Source organism: Schistocerca piceifrons, chromosome 3 (assembly GCF_021461385.2).
Source record: "Schistocerca piceifrons isolate TAMUIC-IGC-003096 chromosome 3, iqSchPice1.1, whole genome shotgun sequence".
Taxonomy (NCBI): domain Eukaryota; kingdom Metazoa; phylum Arthropoda; class Insecta; order Orthoptera; family Acrididae; genus Schistocerca; species Schistocerca piceifrons.
Genome location: NC_060140.1, coordinates 881,009,290 through 881,028,270, shown reverse-complemented (window position 1 = coordinate 881,028,270; position 18,981 = coordinate 881,009,290). Strand labels below are relative to the sequence as shown.

General features: G+C 38.2%; 1 protein-coding gene across 2 annotated transcripts in view; it reads left to right on the top strand.

Moving 5' to 3' along the window:
* LOC124788227 (phospholipase D1) overlaps positions 1-18,390 on the top strand; it is a 180,664-nt gene extending 162,274 nt beyond the window's left edge. For both annotated transcript variants that reach the window (XM_047255408.1, XM_047255409.1), the window contains 3 exons: positions 8,227-8,442; positions 12,798-12,920; positions 17,491-18,390. In XM_047255408.1, coding sequence (XP_047111364.1) covers positions 8,227-8,442; positions 12,798-12,920; positions 17,491-17,592 — 441 coding nt within the window. In that variant the 3' untranslated portion in view covers positions 17,593-18,390. The remainder of the gene's footprint in view (positions 1-8,226; positions 8,443-12,797; positions 12,921-17,490) is intronic.
* The last annotated feature ends 591 nt before the right edge of the window (positions 18,391-18,981 follow it).

Here is an 18,981-nt window from a genome sequence, read left to right as displayed (position 1 = left end):
TCGTCTGTAAAGAATTTGCGTTAGTATTTTGCAGCCGTGACTTACTAAACTGATAGTTTGGTTATTTTCACATCTGTCAACATCTGCTTTCTTTGGGATTGGAATTATTACATTCTTCTTGAAGTCTGAGGGTATTTCACCTATCTCATACATCTTGCTCACCAGATGGTAGAGTTTTGTCAGGGCTGGCTCTCCCAAGGCTATCAGTAGTTCTAATGGATTGTTGTCTACTCCTGGGGCCTTGTTTCAACTTAGGTCTTTCAGTGCTCTGTCAAACTCTTCATGCAGTATCATATCTCCCATTTCATCTTCATCTACATCCTCTTCCATTTCCATAATATTGTCCTCAAGTACATCACCCTTGTATAGACCCTCTATATACTCCTTCCACCTTCCTGCTTACCCTTCATTGCTTAGAACTGGGTCCCCATCTGAGCTTTTGGTATTCATACAAGTGACTCTTTTCTCCAAAGGTCGCTTTAATTTTCCTGTAGGCAGTATCTATCTTACCCCTCGTGATATATGCCTCTACATCCTTAAATTTGTCCTCTAGCCATCCCTGCTTAGCCATTTTGCACTTCCTGTCGATCTCATTTTTGAGATGTTTGTATTCCTTTTTGCCTGCTTCATTTACTGCATTTTTATATTTTCTCCTTCCATCAATTAAATTCAATATTTCTTCTGTTACCCAAGGATTTCTATTAACCCTCATCTTTTTACTTACTTGATCCTCTGCTGCCTTCACTATTTTATCTCTCAAAGCTATCCATTCTTCATCTACTATATTTCTTTCCCCCATTCTTGTCAATCGTTCCCTAAAGCTCTCCCTGAAACTCTCTACAACCTCTGGTTTAGTCAGTTTATCCAGGCCCCATCTCCTTAAATTCCCACCTTATTGCAGCTTCTTCAGTTTTAATGTACAGTTCATAACCAATAGACTGTGGTCAGAGTCCACATCTGCCCCTGGAAATGTCTTAAAATTTAAAATCTGGTTCCTAAATCTCTGTCTTACCATTATATAATCTATTGACTCCTTCCATTATCTCCAGGCTTCTTCCATGTGTACAGCCTTCTTTTATGATTCTTAAACCAAGTGTTAGTTATGATTAAGTTATGCTCTGTGCAAAATTCTACCAGGCGGCTTCCTCTTTCATTTCTTATTCCAATTCCATATTCACCTACTACATTTCCTTCTCTTCCTTTTCCTACTATTGAGTTCCAGTCACCCATAATTATTAAATTTTCGTTTCCCTTCACTATCTGAATAATTTCTTTTATCTCATCAAACATTTCATCAATCTCTTTGTCATCTGCAGAGCTAGTTGGCATATAGACTTGTACTACTTTAGTAGACGTGGGCTTCGTGTCTATCTTGGCCACAATAATGCGTTCACTATGCTGTTTGTAGTAGCTTACCTGTACTCCTATTTTTTTATTCATTATTAAACCTACTCCAGCATTACCCCTATTTGATTATGTATTTATAACCCTATATTCACCTGACCAAAAGTCTTGTTCCCTCTGCCACCTAACTTCACTAATTCCCACTATATCTAACTTTAACCTATCCATTTTCCTTTTTAAATTTTCTAACCTACCTGCCCAATTAAGGGATCTGACATTCCACACAACGATCCATGGAACACCAGTTTTCTTTCTCCTGATAATGACATCCTCTTGAGTAGTCCCCGCCTGGAGATCCGAATGGGGGACTATTTTACCTCCGGAATATTTTACCCAAGAGGAAGCCTTCATCATTTAACCATACAGTAAAGCTGCATGCCCTCGTGAAAAATTATGGCTGTAGTTTCCCGTTGCCTTCAGCCATTCGCAGTACCACCACAGTAAGGCTGTTTTGGTTATTGTTACAAGGCCAGATCAGTCACTCATCCAGACTGTTGCCCCCGCAACTACTGAAAAGGCTGCTGCCCCTCTTCAGAAACCACACGTTTGTCTGGCCTCTCAACAGATACCCCTCCATTGTGGTTTCACCTACAGTATGGCTATCTGTATTGCTGAGGCACGCTGGCCTCTCCACCAACGGCAAGGTCCATAGTTCATGGGGAGGGGGGGGGGGGGGTGAATTTTGTTAAGATAGCCTATACACTAAGTAAAACTGATGACAAATCTTGAGAAAATGAAGAATCTTGATAAATCTAACAAGCCATTACTAATGTAATCTTCTTGGATTATCAACCCGGCAACAGTCATGAAGAAACATCAACCAGGTAACAGTCATGAAGAAACATTTTGACAAGTTCCCTATTTGTTACCTGTAGGTAAAGTCAAGTTGCCTGAAGATAAGTCAGGAACTTGCCGATACATTGCATTAGGAAAATGCCATTACTTGTCTTATAAAATGTCTTATAACCAAGAAGGATTCGTCAGTAAATTTTGGTAAAAAAGCCAACATTGTTTAAAAGATATAATTTGTTGGAGAAAACACTAGTCAGTGCAGCTTTAGTTCCCTAAGGATTACCGCTCAGAATAATTATAGTACCATTTGGTCCATATGCAAACAAAGCAGAAAATGAACTGCATTGTCAATAGGTTTGTTTATAAATAAATAAATCTTCTGCTACCAGTCACGATTTTTTCTTTATTTTACCAACCGCATGACGCATTTCTAGAAATAATTCGCATTTTCAAGTGCGTTGTTTTTGTGTGTGTGTGTGTGTGTGTGTGTGTGTGTGTGTGTGTGTATTAAGCCATTTCTTTTGATGTTGTCAGTGTGTGTGAGTCTGCTTCATTTTGTTGACTTTTACTGTAATACATAAGAAGCGCAATTTTTAGTTGGGTATCAATTCTTGTTGTGAGGTTAGTGGTTAAAATTTAGAACAATTTGTACTTACAGTTTTCTAATGGTCTATTTGTGTAGAGTCTCACACACACTTAACATCACACACAACTTGTTGTACACTTTACTCATCGAAAATATCTTATATAAACAAAACAGTTACAAAGATCTTCTTACAGGTAGTTCACAGAGATAACATTATAGGTCTTCCATAGATTATGATATGCTTTTGTACAGAGGTTATTTATCTTAACAATTTGGCTCATGAATTACTCATATTGATTATACAATTGTGCTTATTTCTATGTTTTACTATTTTTATTTAAGTATATTATCAAAACATCTGAAGAAATTCACTGATTCACTTTCAAGTTTTTCATTTAATATTTTATCTTCATATTTTCTGTAATGTGAATATATCTTCAGTTCTTCAAGCAAATCCATTTTATGTCCTTTATTTAGTCGGTGGAGTACTTTGACATTTTGCTCTATTTTTCCAAATGGGTATCCTGGATTATGTATGTGTGTTGCTATTGCTGATGTAGTGTGTTTGTTGTGTGTGTATGCTCTAATGTGCTCTGTGTACCTGGTGTTGATATTTCGGCCTGTTTGTCCTACGTAGAACTTGGAGCATTCCTAGCATGTTACCTTGTGTATTCCAGAGTCTGAATATGGATCATGATTACACTTTATATTATGTATTAGTTTTTGGTGTAGTTTATTGGATGTAGAAAACCCAATTTTTACTTTGTGATTTTGAAAATATTTGCAATCTTCTGTAATACATTGCCTATGTATGGAATGCTAGATATATATTTGTTTTTCTCTTTTTCTCCTGTGGTGCAGTTTGTACCTGGGTTTCTCTTCACTATGTCTAAGATTGTGTCAACCATGGAAGCATTGTAATCATTGGCAACTGCAATCTTCTTCACTGTGTTTATTTCTTGTTGCTTTTCTTGGTTCAATGGTATTTTTGTTGCCCTATGCAGCATTGACCTGTATGCTGCCTGTTTATGGATATTTGGGTGACATGAGGTTGCAGGGATTGTAGTGTCAGTCATTGTGTTTTTCCCATAAATTTTGAATGTGCATGTGTTGTTGGGTCTTGTAATATTTAGGTCCAGAAAGTTGATACTTTTATTTTGCTCATGTTCCACTGTAAATTTCATTTTCTCATTTAGATTATTGAAATGATTAAGAATGTCTGTGATGTCTTTGGTATCTCCTTTCACATTAAGAATCTTCAGCATTCTTCTGTAGCACCACATTTAGAAAGCTTCTATTCTCTTCTTGTCCAAACTATTTATCATCCATGTTTCACTTCCATACATGGCTACACCACATACAAATACTTTCAGAAACGACTTCCTGACACTTAAATCTATACCCGATGTTAACAAATTTCTCTTCTTCAGAAACGCTTTCTTGCCATTGCCAGTCTACATTTTATATCCTCCCTGCTTCAAACATCATCAGTTATTTTGCTCCCCAAATAGCAAAACTCATCTACTACTTTAAGTGTCTCATTTCCTAATCTAATACCCTCAGCATCACCCAACTTAATTCAACTACATTCCATTATCCTCGTTCTGCTTTTGTTGATGTTCATCTTATATCCTCCTTTCAAGACACTGTCCATTCCGTTCAGCTGCTCTTCCAGGTCCTTTGCTGTCTCTGACAGAATTACAATGTCATTTGCGAATCTCAAAGTTTTTATTTCTTCTCCATGGATTTTAATTCCTACTATGAATTTTTCTTTTGTTTCCTTTACTGCTTGCTCAATATACAGATTGAATAACATTGGGGAGGGGCTACAACCGTGTCTTACTCCCTTGCCAACCACTGTTTCCCTTTCATGCCCCTCAACTCTTATAACTGTCATTTGGTTTCTGTACAAATTGTAAATAGCCTTTTGCTCCCTGTATTTGACGCCTGCCACCTTCAGAATTGGGAAGAGAGTATTCGAATTAACATTGTCAAATGCTTTCTCTAAGTCTACAAATGCTAAAAACGTAGGTTTGCCTTTCCTTAATCTTTCTTCTAAGATAAGTTGTAGGATCAGTATTGCCTCAAGTGTTCCAACATTTCTATGGAATCGAAACTGATCTTCCCCGAGGTCGGCTTCTACCAGTTTTTCCGTTTGTCTGTAAAGAATTCACGTTAACAGCTCATATGGGTGTTAAAAAAATGACTTTTAAATTCCATCACCAAAATTATGTGTTACCTCAGAAGCATATTACTACACAAACAATCCAAAGCATGTATGCCTTTAGCAACATTTATTTTTCTGCTTTGTGTGTGCCAGCCACTGAATCAACTGGTGTTAGATGATTCTTTTCAGTCATGGTGGCTTTAGTTTTACAATGCTGATAATCCAAACTGATTCTGTTACTTTTATAGGTGTTGTGTCATGCTCACTCCTCCAGACACATACTCTCACTCGCTATTCCTGTGCGTACTGTAGCTACAGTTCCTATTGCAGAACTCTTTATTGGCATCTGTCTCAGTCAGTTTTTATTTGCCCCCATTCATTTCTACATTGAAGGTAAGTCACATCATGATGGCCAAATGCAGGCTTTTCTTCTTTGATATTATGAAATGTGTTCAGGCAATTTGTCTCGTTAGGAGATAATCTTTAACAGAGTAGGTCACACTTTATTTAGACCAGGGGCGAACAAGAAATTATCTCACGAGCCGTGCACTGGCACAAGTGCCATAGCACTCCGCCTGGCTCGCACAATTCCCACACTGCCACGCCATGCTTTCTATTGCCAGGAGAGGGAAGAGGGAAAAACTGTGAACACGCCACATTTAAATGGCAATGTAGTCACATTATGTATGACTTTGTTTCATATTTCACACTTCTCAACAACACAGATAAAAAACAAAACAAATTTTCAGTATTATTTAATTATTTTCAATGCGTTAGAGACATAATATAATTTTTTTCTGGTAAAAACTGTCAGCATAGGGACAGATGCAAACAGTATCACAGATTTTGCCACTTAATTATTATTCAGTTTCATAATCGAAAAAATGTCTTCCAGCTACATATGTTGGTCAAAATATTGTGGCACTTTTACAACCTTATTATGGAGCCATGAAATTTCTACCTGAGGAAAGCAGCGTAGGTGTCCTGGACAGTTTTAAAATCTTTAAAACAAGAATTACCAAGCAAATCAGTAAGTTACACATACACAGGGCGCTTTCAACTGGAACAGTAAATGGTCTCAAGAACAGATGTAAAATTGGCAGGTCCTCAAAACATTTAGGAAATGATCTTTGTAATTCTTTCAAGGCCACAATGAATTCTTCAAAACTCGTGTCTTGTTTAGCACCAGTGAGCTTAGGTAACTGGAAAAAGGTTGTAGGAATGTGTCCCTTCTACAACAAATTTTCTTTTTAAATGCATCCCCATCAAATCAGAAAGAAGTTGTTTCTCTCCTCGCAGTGTCTTACTGTGAAACAGTGTGCAGTTAAGGCCACTTAAAATGAGAGGTCTGCAATCTATTCCAGGTGTTGTAATTTTTATTTGTGCACTCCTTTTCCCTTTGTAAATTCAACAGTAGTGTGTCTTAAATAAAAAAATCATTCCATTTGTGCCCCTTAACTTAAACAACATACTTCACAGTAATATATAAGATCTCCATACTATTTGTTCACTTCCATTGAAAACTGTTGCAGCTGGCAGCAGAATAATGTATGTGGCTTCAGAATTTTTTCTGTTTGTACCACCAATTTCTTCATTTGCTCCATGCCTGAAAATTTAGCACAGAGCACGTCTTGATGTACAGAATAGTGAATCCTGTCTGCTAAATGTTTGTATTTTTTGGTCTTTCATTGTCAACTAAATCTTTAAATTATTTCTTCATGGTATTGTAATATAGTTTCACAGCAAATTTGCAATACCCATCACTTATGAGACTGCATAACATATATTAAGAATTCTTTTCTGTCTCCCCTGTGATTTCCATTCATTTTTAAAGGCTTGTGAGGACAGGTCACTAGATTTCCTCTTTTTGTGCAAACAGCCATTGGGTCTGATGATGATGATGATGATGATGATATTTGGTGTGTGGGGCACTCATCTGCGCAATTGTCAGTGCCCATACAAATTCCCAATCTTTACACAGTCCAGTCTCACCACATTCGTGAATGATGATGAAATGACGAGGACGACACAAACACACTTAGTCCCTAGGTAGAGAAAATCCTCCACCTGGCCAGGAATGCAACTATGTCAGTGAACGTCCTTCATACTGTGAACAAATAGTGAACAGGAAACAGCAGTGACACCATGATTCTGCCGAACTGATGAGAGTTGTGCTGGCCAAAAAAATGCCACACTGCAATATTCAATGAAGTGTTACATTGTGCCGAATACTTCTGGGAAGGACTGAGCAAAGCTTAGACAGCACATGCTGCTCGCATGAAGTTTACACATCATGGCTGGCCCTTATTCAGACAACAATGCGATTGTGCCCTAAATGCCAGTATTTTTAATTTTTCTTTCCTGTTGTTATTTGATTCAGACATCTCCAAATCAGAGATTTTTATTTTATAATTTTGATAGTGTAAATTCACTTCTGATCATTGTTACCCCACCCACATTCATAATTTATTTCATTTCTGTTTCCTTGCTGAAATATCCACAAATTTCATGTGCATGGAACACTTAGTAATTATAATCATTATTCAGGTCTCCATCACATTTGATTCTCTCTCTCTCTCTCTCTCTCTCTCTCTCTCTCTCTCTCTCTCTCTCTCTCTCTCTCCCCCCCCCCCCCCCCCCCCCTCCCTCCCTCTCTCTCTGTTTTCCAACTTTAGTAAATACTCATCTTTGACATTTTGCTCAAAATTATATCCACTTTGAGAATTTGGGCACTAATACTAATATTAACACACTTCATATTGTGTATTTGTGATCATGGTGCCTTTGCATTCCCTCTACATCCACACAAATTCAAGTATAACTTCTCTTACAGACAGACAAACACAGCACTTGACTCCTGCGACTGCTTAGCTACAACTTGAAAGTTCTACATTGTTAATGTCTAGAATCGCACTTGCATGCTAATAATGCCTGAAACTTGCAAAAAAATATATAAAATTACATACTCTTAGAGGGGGGTGTGTGTGTGTGTGTGTGTGTGTGTGTGTGTGTGTGTGTGTGTGTGTGTGTGTGTGTGTGTGTGTGTGTTTTCTCCACTGAAAGTCTGCTAAAACTATTGCTCATAGTGAATTATGGCTACATTGTAATAGCGTACCTATAAATTACATGCAGTATAAGAAATTAAATGAAAAGAGATTTAGACATATAACAATGAAGTCGTAAATTTTGTATTTTCAACCATTTGTGTTTGATATGTAGAATACATTTTACTGTAGTTGTTTTCATTAACGCTACCTTGATAATTGCATGCCTGTAGGATATAGAATTGGAAGACGGTGTAATGAATGGACAACCTTACAAGGTTGGACGATGTGCAGCTTCACTTAGAAAGCAGCTTTTTAGAGAACATCTTGGTCTTCTGAAAAACAGGCAAAAACTCTCAGAGGAAGACATTATGGACCCAGTGAGTCACCAGTTCTTCAATAATGTGTGGAAAAGGATATCCACTGACAACACCAAAATTTATGAGGAGGTTTGTAATGAATCATATACTTTCTAAATGATAAAAATGATCCATTAAATTTGTATTAATCAAGTCTCTTACAAGACCTTGAATTATTCCTGATTATTCTTGTATACAAGCTACGTTTTCTGTTTCTCTCTCTCTCTTTTTAAAAAATAGGTAAACAGTTTCAAGGAAAAGATAGAGCCAGCAGTTCTTCATATGCAATGGTATCAGTTACGTGATAATTTATTTTAAGCACTTTACTTAATCTTCCTGGAGTACTTAATCTGTTAATCGTGTTCATTTTTAATCACTTATCAGTTCAAAGTATAACACAATATCTCACCAAAACATGTCTCCCATTCCCCCGTTGCCATATTTGTGAACACCAGTTGTATTTTAATTCGGCATTAACAACAAAATTAATTAAGATAGATTGCTACTCACCACATAAAGGAGGCATAGAGTGGCAGGCAGGCAGTTTAAAAGTACAATAAAAGTTGACAGCGCTATCAGCTAAAACCCTTAGTCAGATTTAGAAAAACACACATATATATTCATATGTTGTGCACAACTCACACACAGCCAGTGTCATCTTCAGGCTATCTCCAGGCTCTGAGTTAGGCCTCAGTGCTCAGAGACACAGTAGCTGTGTGTGTGCGTGTGCGCGTGCGCGTGCGCGTGCGCGCGGTGCGCGTGCGCGCGTGCGCGTGCGTGCGTGTGCGTGCGTGCGTGCGTGCGCATCCCACACAAATTTGTTAGTAGGGATATTGCATGAAATTGTGACTGTGACACTTTCGCAGTAATTTTGCACAGTACTTGAATGGTTGTACATTAGACACTACATTTATCTACCCATTCTACTTAAATCAGTAGTTCTCGTTAACTTTATTTACAGACACAGTCACCACAACATACAATACCTCTTGCAATACTCTTAAAAGAGAACTCTATCCCAAAACTTCAGACAAGAGACTCCTTAAATTACACATCAAAGTTCAATGTTCTCTTGTATAGCATTGTTCATTATTTGTTCACAGAATCTTCCATTGGCTTTTTCCACAGAGCAGCAGTTAGTGATTAAATCAGTCTGCACTTGCTCTAATGTCAGAACATCGGCTGCTATGCCCCAACACCATCCATAGCCCAACGAATAAATCAAACAGAATATGCACAAACCCAGACAGAGAAAAATATCTGGAATACATCACGTAAACATGAGTTCACAGAATAACATCATCTGACATGAATTAATAACAGAAAACCATATAAATCTACATGTTTACTCATTCATATACATCACCAGAAATTGTAGCGTGATAAATGTGCATATATTTCAGGATTGAAACTCTCTCAATTTCTGCATCCCTTCAGTACTGGGCTTTTCGATATTTGATAACACTGAGTGATTGGCAGAGATTAGAAAATACTTTTGTTTATTTCTGAAATCATGTACTTTATCTATATTTTTTAAAGACTGAGGTAGCAAGTTGAAAAGAATTTTGTTGGCATTTACAGAATCTGTATAAATTACGAAGGGACTTCAAAAAATAAGTTGCTCATATTTTCCCTCAGTAAGACCATTGCACAACAAGAGCGGTACATTTTCAGAAGAGCATACATGTTTTATGTTACCTGCAGACACAGTTTCAGTGTGGTATGGTCAACAGGGGCATCACAGCATGCAAATGAAATGGCACAATAACTTTTAATGTACTGAGAAGTTGAAGTACATGGGACAATATAATTCACATGGCCAAAAAGCCTAAATTGCACACAGATTCACTGTGCATTTAGTCCATACACTACCAGAACTTCAGTGTTGGGTATAGCCATGTTGAAGTGATTGCTGAAGTGATGCAAACAGTTTGACCAAGGACATACAGGCATTTTTGATGCTGGTCGGTACAGAAGGCCATTGACATCGACCATGGATGACAGTGTCCAGGCAATTGAAAAGGAATTTGGAGCAATCACAGATTTTCCAACAACAATGATGTTCAAATAGCGGTTTCTGAAAGGCTCTGACTGAGGAGCAGATGTCCGTCATTGAGGAATTGAATGTTTGATAGAACATGCTGACCATTGTTCACAAGAACTTGGCAGCTTTGTTCAAAAATAGTGTTATGTATCTGTTTTACTCTGATGTGTAGTGCAGCATGCAATATGAGGTACTTAGCCTGCCTTAATATGTGTAATTTGCTTTTGAAGTACCCTCATAGTTTTATTCTTTTGTTATCTATGTGGTAGTAATCCTTTTTCCTTGGATTATGGTCATGCAAATCCTTGTTTAATAATGCATTGCAATTTATTCTGAAAAACACAGTAGTTTCATAAATATATGGATTTCTATGTTATTAGTTATGATTTAAAAATGAAGTAATCACTGAATAACACAAGATTTTCTCATGTTTTAAAATTTCATTAACCTTCAATACAAACGAAGTGTTATATGAAACTACCATGGTTCTCAAGATGTTCCATCGGAGGAAAAGTATGGGAACCATTGGTGAAGATAGTAGCACATGAGACTGCTCAGCCTTTAGCTCACATTCAATTCTTACTACTGCCCCCATGTCCAATTTTTGTATCACTCTCATGTTTCATTTTAGGAAATTGAGCAAAGAATACATTTGATCACACAGTCTCTGATGGGCTGCTTGCTTTAATTTTCACATACAGCTGCCTGCTTGGCTAACTTCAATGCTAATTAACTCGGAAACAGCCTAACGCAGCAAAAATTTTTGTTAACAGTTATTTCTCAGCACAACCTACACTGCAACACCCTAACGAGCTTTTCTGACTGTTTCTGGCCACCTTGTATGTCTTATATTTATAAAGATACTATCAGTCTATTTTGTTCTTTAAATTTATCCTTGCAGGATTGTCTTGAGAGGATTCCAACAATACATCTGGTCGGGCGGGGTGGGGGTCACTACGTAACCACCAACTTTCGGATGTCTCATTGCATGTCTCTGCAATTGAGTAATGGAATGACTGTTTGTTGCTTCTGGACATTTGTTATTGCTTTTTAGAGGTACTGCTGGCAGGAACCATATTAAAGTTATTTGTTTATTGACACAGTCTGACAAAACTTCAACAAAAATGACAAGTTTTGACACATTAAGGGATAGTGCAGCTCATGGTATGAATTATTACAGCTGAATGAACTACTTTTATTATGTGCAGATGAAACTAATTGTCAGATGTAAAGAGAGACATTTGTATCACAATGGAGACCAGTTTATGACTGATGAATATCTCTCTCTCTCTCTCTCTCTCTCTCTCTCTCTCTCTCTCTCTGGCACAATTCCACAAAATTTCAAAAGAAATTATTGGCTTCAGTTGTCATCAGTTCAACTACGGGGCTCGAGAGGCTGTGGTTGATACATAAAATTATTCCCCCGACTTCCATCTCCACCTGTGGAGGACGTTTTTGGAGATAAAATGGCAACTGTTATGGATATTCCCCGCATTCAAAGATGAAACACCAGGGGAAAGTTTGATATATCAACCATGGGGCCTCAGTCAAGAAGTTCTAACTGAAGTAGGCCTAGACACATGCGCTGATGAAAAACTGTATTGTATGATTATTTGTTATTCCAAAACCTCCATAATAATTTAATCTCCTGGTCGTAGTTATTCAGAATAAGTCTGGAGAATCGTTGCAATCTCAGTATTACATTCAGGTTAGTGTCCAAGATTAACAGTTAATGGAAATTTCTGGTGTTTCTACTTCATACAGTTTGAACTTAGCCAGCTCATTGTTTGTTTACCCATAATCTTTCTAAGTGTTAATACTCTCTATGTTATAATTTAACTACTACCTGTCAAATTCCATTAATTTCACAGCCTGAAAATAACAAAAGAATACTAGGGTGCAGTAACATTTTTACTGGGCATGTACAAGTTGTATCTTATGGAAGTTTGAAACAGTAATGGAAATTACCTACAATGCCCATCCATTATAATAATAGAGAGTTTGGAACTTAGTATAGGCGGGTTTGCCATCACATCTATTACAGGGCAGTGCACTCACTTGTATGCTGTTTTATATACATGAAACTCCAACAGTTGCACACTTAATCTGCAAAACAGCCTGTATGATACATTCACTGTCTGACAAAAAACTTCATCACTGTTTATATTCCTTACTCTTTTCTTTCCTAAGCAGTTGTTGGATTTTATAATAATAATGTACTTTAATTTTGGTGCCTTTTTTCCATATTATCCATTTGTCCAATTATATTCATGTGTAACAAAAAGTTATAATTTGATAAAATTGTCATTCTTTCTATCCAGAAATAGGATACAAATAGGCAGCTATTTTCTGCAGTTTTTGACAGTTTGAGACTAACACATCAATTAATTTTCATTCACAGGTATTCCGTTGCATTCCTTCAGATCAGGCCACTAGCTTCTCAAAACTGAAAAAATTCCAGGAAGAACTGTCTCTTTCTGACACAGATCCTTCCAGTGCGGAGGCAATGCTGGAGAATGTCCAGGTACTGTGCTGATAATATTAACAATGATTATCTAAAGTGTGTTGTGTGGTTCAATTGAGTGTAACAGAAGTACATAATACGACAGAGAAACAGACAGAAAAAAACATGTTTTGTTAGGTCTTTAACCCTTTTTACCAAGTATCTGTGATGAAAATGGTTGTTCGATTTTTATTAAGACATATTGTTTCATGTCTAGAACTGTCCAGGCAAACTGTTCTTTGTACTCAGACCATTTCAGAATGTAATGGCATCCATTTATTTTTTGTTCAGTTTACTTAAGTTCATAGATAAAAGGCTGCTATCTTTATTTTTAAAAAGGTAAAGCTGTTATCAACCCAGAGATAGTTTTGAATATTTCTTTATTAGTCTTGGTCCTTTTGGACGTAGTATGCTTTTGCCTTTCTCTGACCTTTCAACTGACTCCCCAGTCAGTAATAGGGTAAGCTACAATTCAACAAGGATTATGAAGCATGGCACAGCTTGGCATTTTCCACGTCAACAAATATTGCCAGAGGTGGAAGAAGTGATAAGAGACAGATTAAAATTCTAAGAGTGACTGGAGACCATACCTGAGATACTGAATTTGTAGTTTGACACTTCACCACTGAGCCACGTGTACCTTTATTGATTCTTCATTCAAAAAAATAGTAGTGTGGATTGGTGTAAACAGGCTACAAATCAGATTTCAATTTGCACTCAGTCCAGTATTTAACTCATAAAGTGAAAAAGACCACACTTTGCTGATTTATATTTGATATTAAGCTACAGCTATCCATATAATTGGCAAAGCTGTAGCACCTTCAACATGACCAGCACTGTGATGTTGGATCAAACTGATGGCTGCTTTTCTTCTCACACTTATTAAAAATCAATTGCCCTGTTATTTCATATGTACAGGGTGATAAAAAAAAGTTACAAACTGACATGGCACATCAGGCATACAACAAGAATACAAATTGGAACTGGGGTCAAGGGCACTACGGCCACAAGAGGGCACTGCTTTACAAACTTGCGCAGAACGCGTAGAGACCTATTGCCATTCACAACGTAGAACTTCCTCAGATGCATTTGATGTATGGCACAGCCAAGTACAATGGACAAGAAGCCATCTGATGGTAACATACAAAATATCACCATAGAAAGGTGCCATACCACACATTATTTGCCACTTTGCATCTTTGATTGTGCAAAACCAGATCGTTCCATGTGCCCGAGCCGGATGTTGGTCACCGATTGACAACATGGACAGTTGGGATAAAGAACGCATTCTCAAAAGGCTGCAGCATACGCCATCAACAAGTACACGAGATGTGTCCTGCAGCACTGATACCCCACAACCCTCTGTCTGGTGCATTGTACACAAGGAACAAGTGCATCTTTTCCATTTCCAACACATCCAGGCATTGCAACTGGGGAACTACTACAAGCGCACAGGATTTGCATGGTAGTTTTCTAGGAATCTGCTGCATACCGAAGCATCACAGTGTCCTCTCACCAGTAAGGCTGTGTTCTCCACGAGGATGTGATGAACATTCACACCATGCATACGAGGGCAGATGTGAACCCACATGCTACATGTATGCATACCTCACAGTGAAGATTTACCCTTAACATACAGGGTGTTACAAAAAGGTACAGCCAAACTTTCAGGAAACATTCCTCACACACAAATAAAGAAAAGATGTTATGTGGACATGTGTCCGGAAACGCTTAATTTCCACGTTAGAGCTCATTTTAGTTTCGTCAGTATGTACTGTACTTCCTCGATTCACCACCAGTTGGCCCAATTGAAGGAAGGTAGTGTTGACTTCGGTGCTTGTGTTGACATGTGACTCATTGCTCTACAGTACTAGCATCAAGCACATCAGTACGTAGCATCAACAGGTTAGTATTCATCACGAATGTGGTTTTGCAGCCAGTGCAATGTTTACAAATGTGGAGTTGGCAGATGCCCATTTGATGTATGGATTAGCACAGGGCAATAGCCATGGCACGGTACATTTGTATCGAGACAGATTTCCAGAACAAAGGTGTCCCGACAGGAAGACGTTTGAAGCAATTGATCGGCGTCTTAGGGAGCACGGAACATTCCAGCCTATGACTCGCGACTGGGGAAGACCTAGAACGACAAGGACACCTGCAATGGGCGAGGCAATTCTTCGTGCAGTTGACGATAGCCCTAATGTCAGCGTCAGAGAAGTTGCTGCTGTACAAGGTAACATTGACCACGTCACTGTATGGAGAGTGCTACGGGAGAACCAGTTGTTTCCGTACCATGTACAGCGTGTGCAGGCACTATCAGCAGCTGATTGGCCTCCACGGATACACTTCTGCGAATGGTTCATCCAACAATTCTCATTTCAGTGCAAATGTTCTCTTTACGGATGAGGCTTCATTCCAACATGATCAAATTGTAAATTTTCACAATCAACATGCGTGGGCTGACGAAAATCCGCACGCAATTGTGCAATCACGTCATCAACACAGATTTTCTGTGAACGTTTGGGCAGGCATTGTTGGTGATGTCTTGATTGGGCCCCATGTTCTTCCACCTACGCTCAATGGAGCATGTTATCATGATTTCATACAGGATAATCTACCTGTGCTGCTAGAACATGTGCCTTTACAAGTACGACACAACATGTAGTTCATGCACGATGGAGCTCCTGCACATTTCAGTCGAAGTGTTCGCACGCTTCTCAACAACAGATTCGGTGACCGATGGATTGGTAGAGACGGACCAATTCCATGGCCTCCACCCTCTCCTGACCTCAACCCTCTTGACTTTCATTTATGGGGGCATTTGAAGGCTCTTGTCTACGCAACCCCGGTACCAAATGTAGAGACCCTTCGTGCTCGTATTGTGGACGGCTGTGATACAATACGCCATTCTCCAGGGCTGCATCAGCGCATCAGGGATTCCATGCGACGGAGGCTGGATGCACGTATCCTCGCTAACGGAGGACATTTTGAACATTTCCTGTAACAAAGTGTTTGAAGTCACACTGGTACGTTCTGTTGCTGTGTGTTTCCATTCCATGATTAATGTGATTTGAAGAGAAGTAATAAAATGAGCTCTAACATGGAAAGTAAGCGTTTTCAGGACACATGTCCACATAACATATTTTCTTTCTTTGTGTGTGAGGAATGTTTCCTGATAGTTTGGCCGTACCTTTTTGTAACACCCTGTATAGACTATCATCTTTGGAGACTGTTTAATTGGCCCCTAAATTCCCCCAAGCCAACTTGAAGTCGCATGTATCTCATATTCTTGCGAGAAGTTCTGTCGGATATACTGAATGATGTTCCCATGCCTACTGGTCGGGAGCATTCAATATCAGCTGAACAGAGAGACAAGTGCGGGCATATCTGCAGATGACCTCTCCTGGCTGCTGGATTGGTCACAGTGGGCCAGTCACATGGCCACCACGATCACCCGACATGCCCCCGATCGATTTTTTCCTGGTGGTGGTGATCTGAAGGCCCTTGTGTATAAAACATGTTACAGCACTATAGAACCTAGTGGGCAGAATTGTTGCAGCAGCAGGAGGTTTCTTTCAGACGGTGAGTCGTTCAGTGCAGCATCAAAGTCAGCTGCTTGTCTGGGCCAAACGTTCAGCATCTCCTCTAGTGGGTGTCCATGTGACTAAGTAACTGCAATGTCATTTAATAGCTCTGGGTGGCCTTTGCGACCCCTGGTTCCTATATGAATACTGACACTTGTATGCCTGATATACCACATCAGTTTGTAAAAGTTTTTTTGAATCACTCTGTGTGTGGCATTTACGAAGGGATTAATTTTTGAAAGTTGTATAGTAAATGAAAGGCATTTCTCTGAATAATCTATCATAATTATTGGGATTTCAATAAATCAGTGGGCATGATTTGTCCACCTCAGCAAAACAGTCTTTTCATTGAAGAACTTTCCGAAACTTTTTTCCACAGTTTTGTTTGGAGTCTTGAGTGTTATGGTGAATCCAAGTTAATCTACAGTCACCAATAGGCCAAAAAAGTGCTGCAAATTCTGGAAACTTTGTTTAATGATGTTCTTTAGTTCTCATTTTTAATAAAAATTTAGAAACAGTACGTGTGCACACACACACACACACACACACACACACACACACACACACACACACACACACAAGGCTATTTCATAACCAGTTCTTCATGTGATGAATGTAGTGTACTCATTCAGTTCTTACAAGATGTGATTTAAAGAACCTCCTTCCTGTTAAATGTACCTGGTTTATCAGTCTGCCCACATAATAACTATGCTACTTCATAGAAAAAGATCTGTTTTAAGTGATAAATTTTGGTTTTAATTATAGTATTGCATCCATAGTATTTGCGTACAAATTCAACAGAGGTGAAGTTTTAAATTTTGCAAACAATTATGAATGTAATAGTTCTTTAACATGGAATAATGAAAATGTCGCAGAAATCTGTGAGAGTCACTTTTGTTGAAGAATATGTAACAAAAGAAATATTTACTTCAGTTGTTGTTTGTTATAGTTGACGTTGGCCATTTTACTGTGCTGCATTTAATTGCTGTTGTTTCTCTCTTCAGGGTTTCTTGGTGAACATCCCCTTAGAATTCCTGAAAGATGAAATTTTAACCCCAAATCCAAGTTCTGTAGAAGGAATACTTCCCACTTCACTGTGGACATGATGTGTTTATTGCAGCATGGATGACATAATAGTAAAGAAATACAGACTTACGCCAGCGTACATTCCATTTTATTGGAACTGTGTTGTATGTAATGTAATTATGTGTACAGTACTTTTGTTGCTCATAAAACGTCTTTATTTTTATAGCTACATGTGACAAGACAGACATTTCTGTTAAGTGCAGCAGAACTGTTACATTTGTTTAGTTTACTGAGATTCATATGGAAGTTGTATTTTATTGCTTAAAAAGATACGCATAAATTACCACTTCACTTTTTAGGTGACACAGTGAAATCTTGCCATTAGCTGTCTGTCAGTAATGTTCCTATATGCAAATATTTATACTGAAAGTTTTTATTATATAGTTTATGATGTTTTGTATTTTTTTATATTTTAATGAATTTTATAGAGAGTGACATATATATTAACTGTTGTTTTCATGTTTTATTTTAAAGTCATGTTCTAGAATTAGTACAACGCTGGGGTATCTTGATCCATTAGAAGTTCGGTAGCCTCTTTGCACACAACTTGATGTCAGATATGTTTGAATATGTTGATCAAAATAATCATTTTCGAAGACTTTTTGTATGTGTAGGGAAATTTTGTTTGGGCTCAATAAAAGGGACATGTGTAAACAAATTCTCATTCCAAGTAGCCTTGTCCTGTCAAAGATGCCCAGCAATGTGTCACACTAATAATGTTTGTAAAGAGTACTTCAAAAGGCTGTGATGTACATATGTCTCGAGCAACTCTCTCTGAAGTGAATATGTGTGAGTATATGTTGTTTTACAGATACAAACATTGCTCTTTATTTTTCCATAATCGTTCCACTTCTGTCTCCATCCCTTTTCTGTCCTGATAGCCACCCTTCTGTGAGCCACAAATGTAAAAAAATGTTAATTCTTCTCCTGGACTGAATGTGCTGATCACTGGGTACTAATGGATCTTTGTAACCTAAACAAATCAGATAGCATAGTGGTGGAGATATTTCTTTTTCCTATTTATGCGTGTGTTGACCTATACAACTGCCTATAGTGGCATAATCCGATACACTTTTCAAGCACTGTTGCCTCGTCTCTAGTTACTGTGCTGGAATATCTACAATTGATTAAAGCTACCATTAGGTGCATGTAATACTGAAGGGTATGTCGTAATAAATAGATAAAAGATCTACTCACCAAGTGGCGGCAGGAAAACGCACATACAAAAAAAAAAAAGGTTTTACTAATGCAAGCTTTCAGAGCCAGTGGCTTCTTCTTCGAGCAGAAGGGATGAAGGGGAACGAACTGGAGAGGTTTAGGAAAAGTGGTAGAGTTCAGAAAAGTCACCCCGAACCCCAGTCAAGGGAGACTTACCAGACAGGATGAGAATGAAAGACTGATTGTTGGGT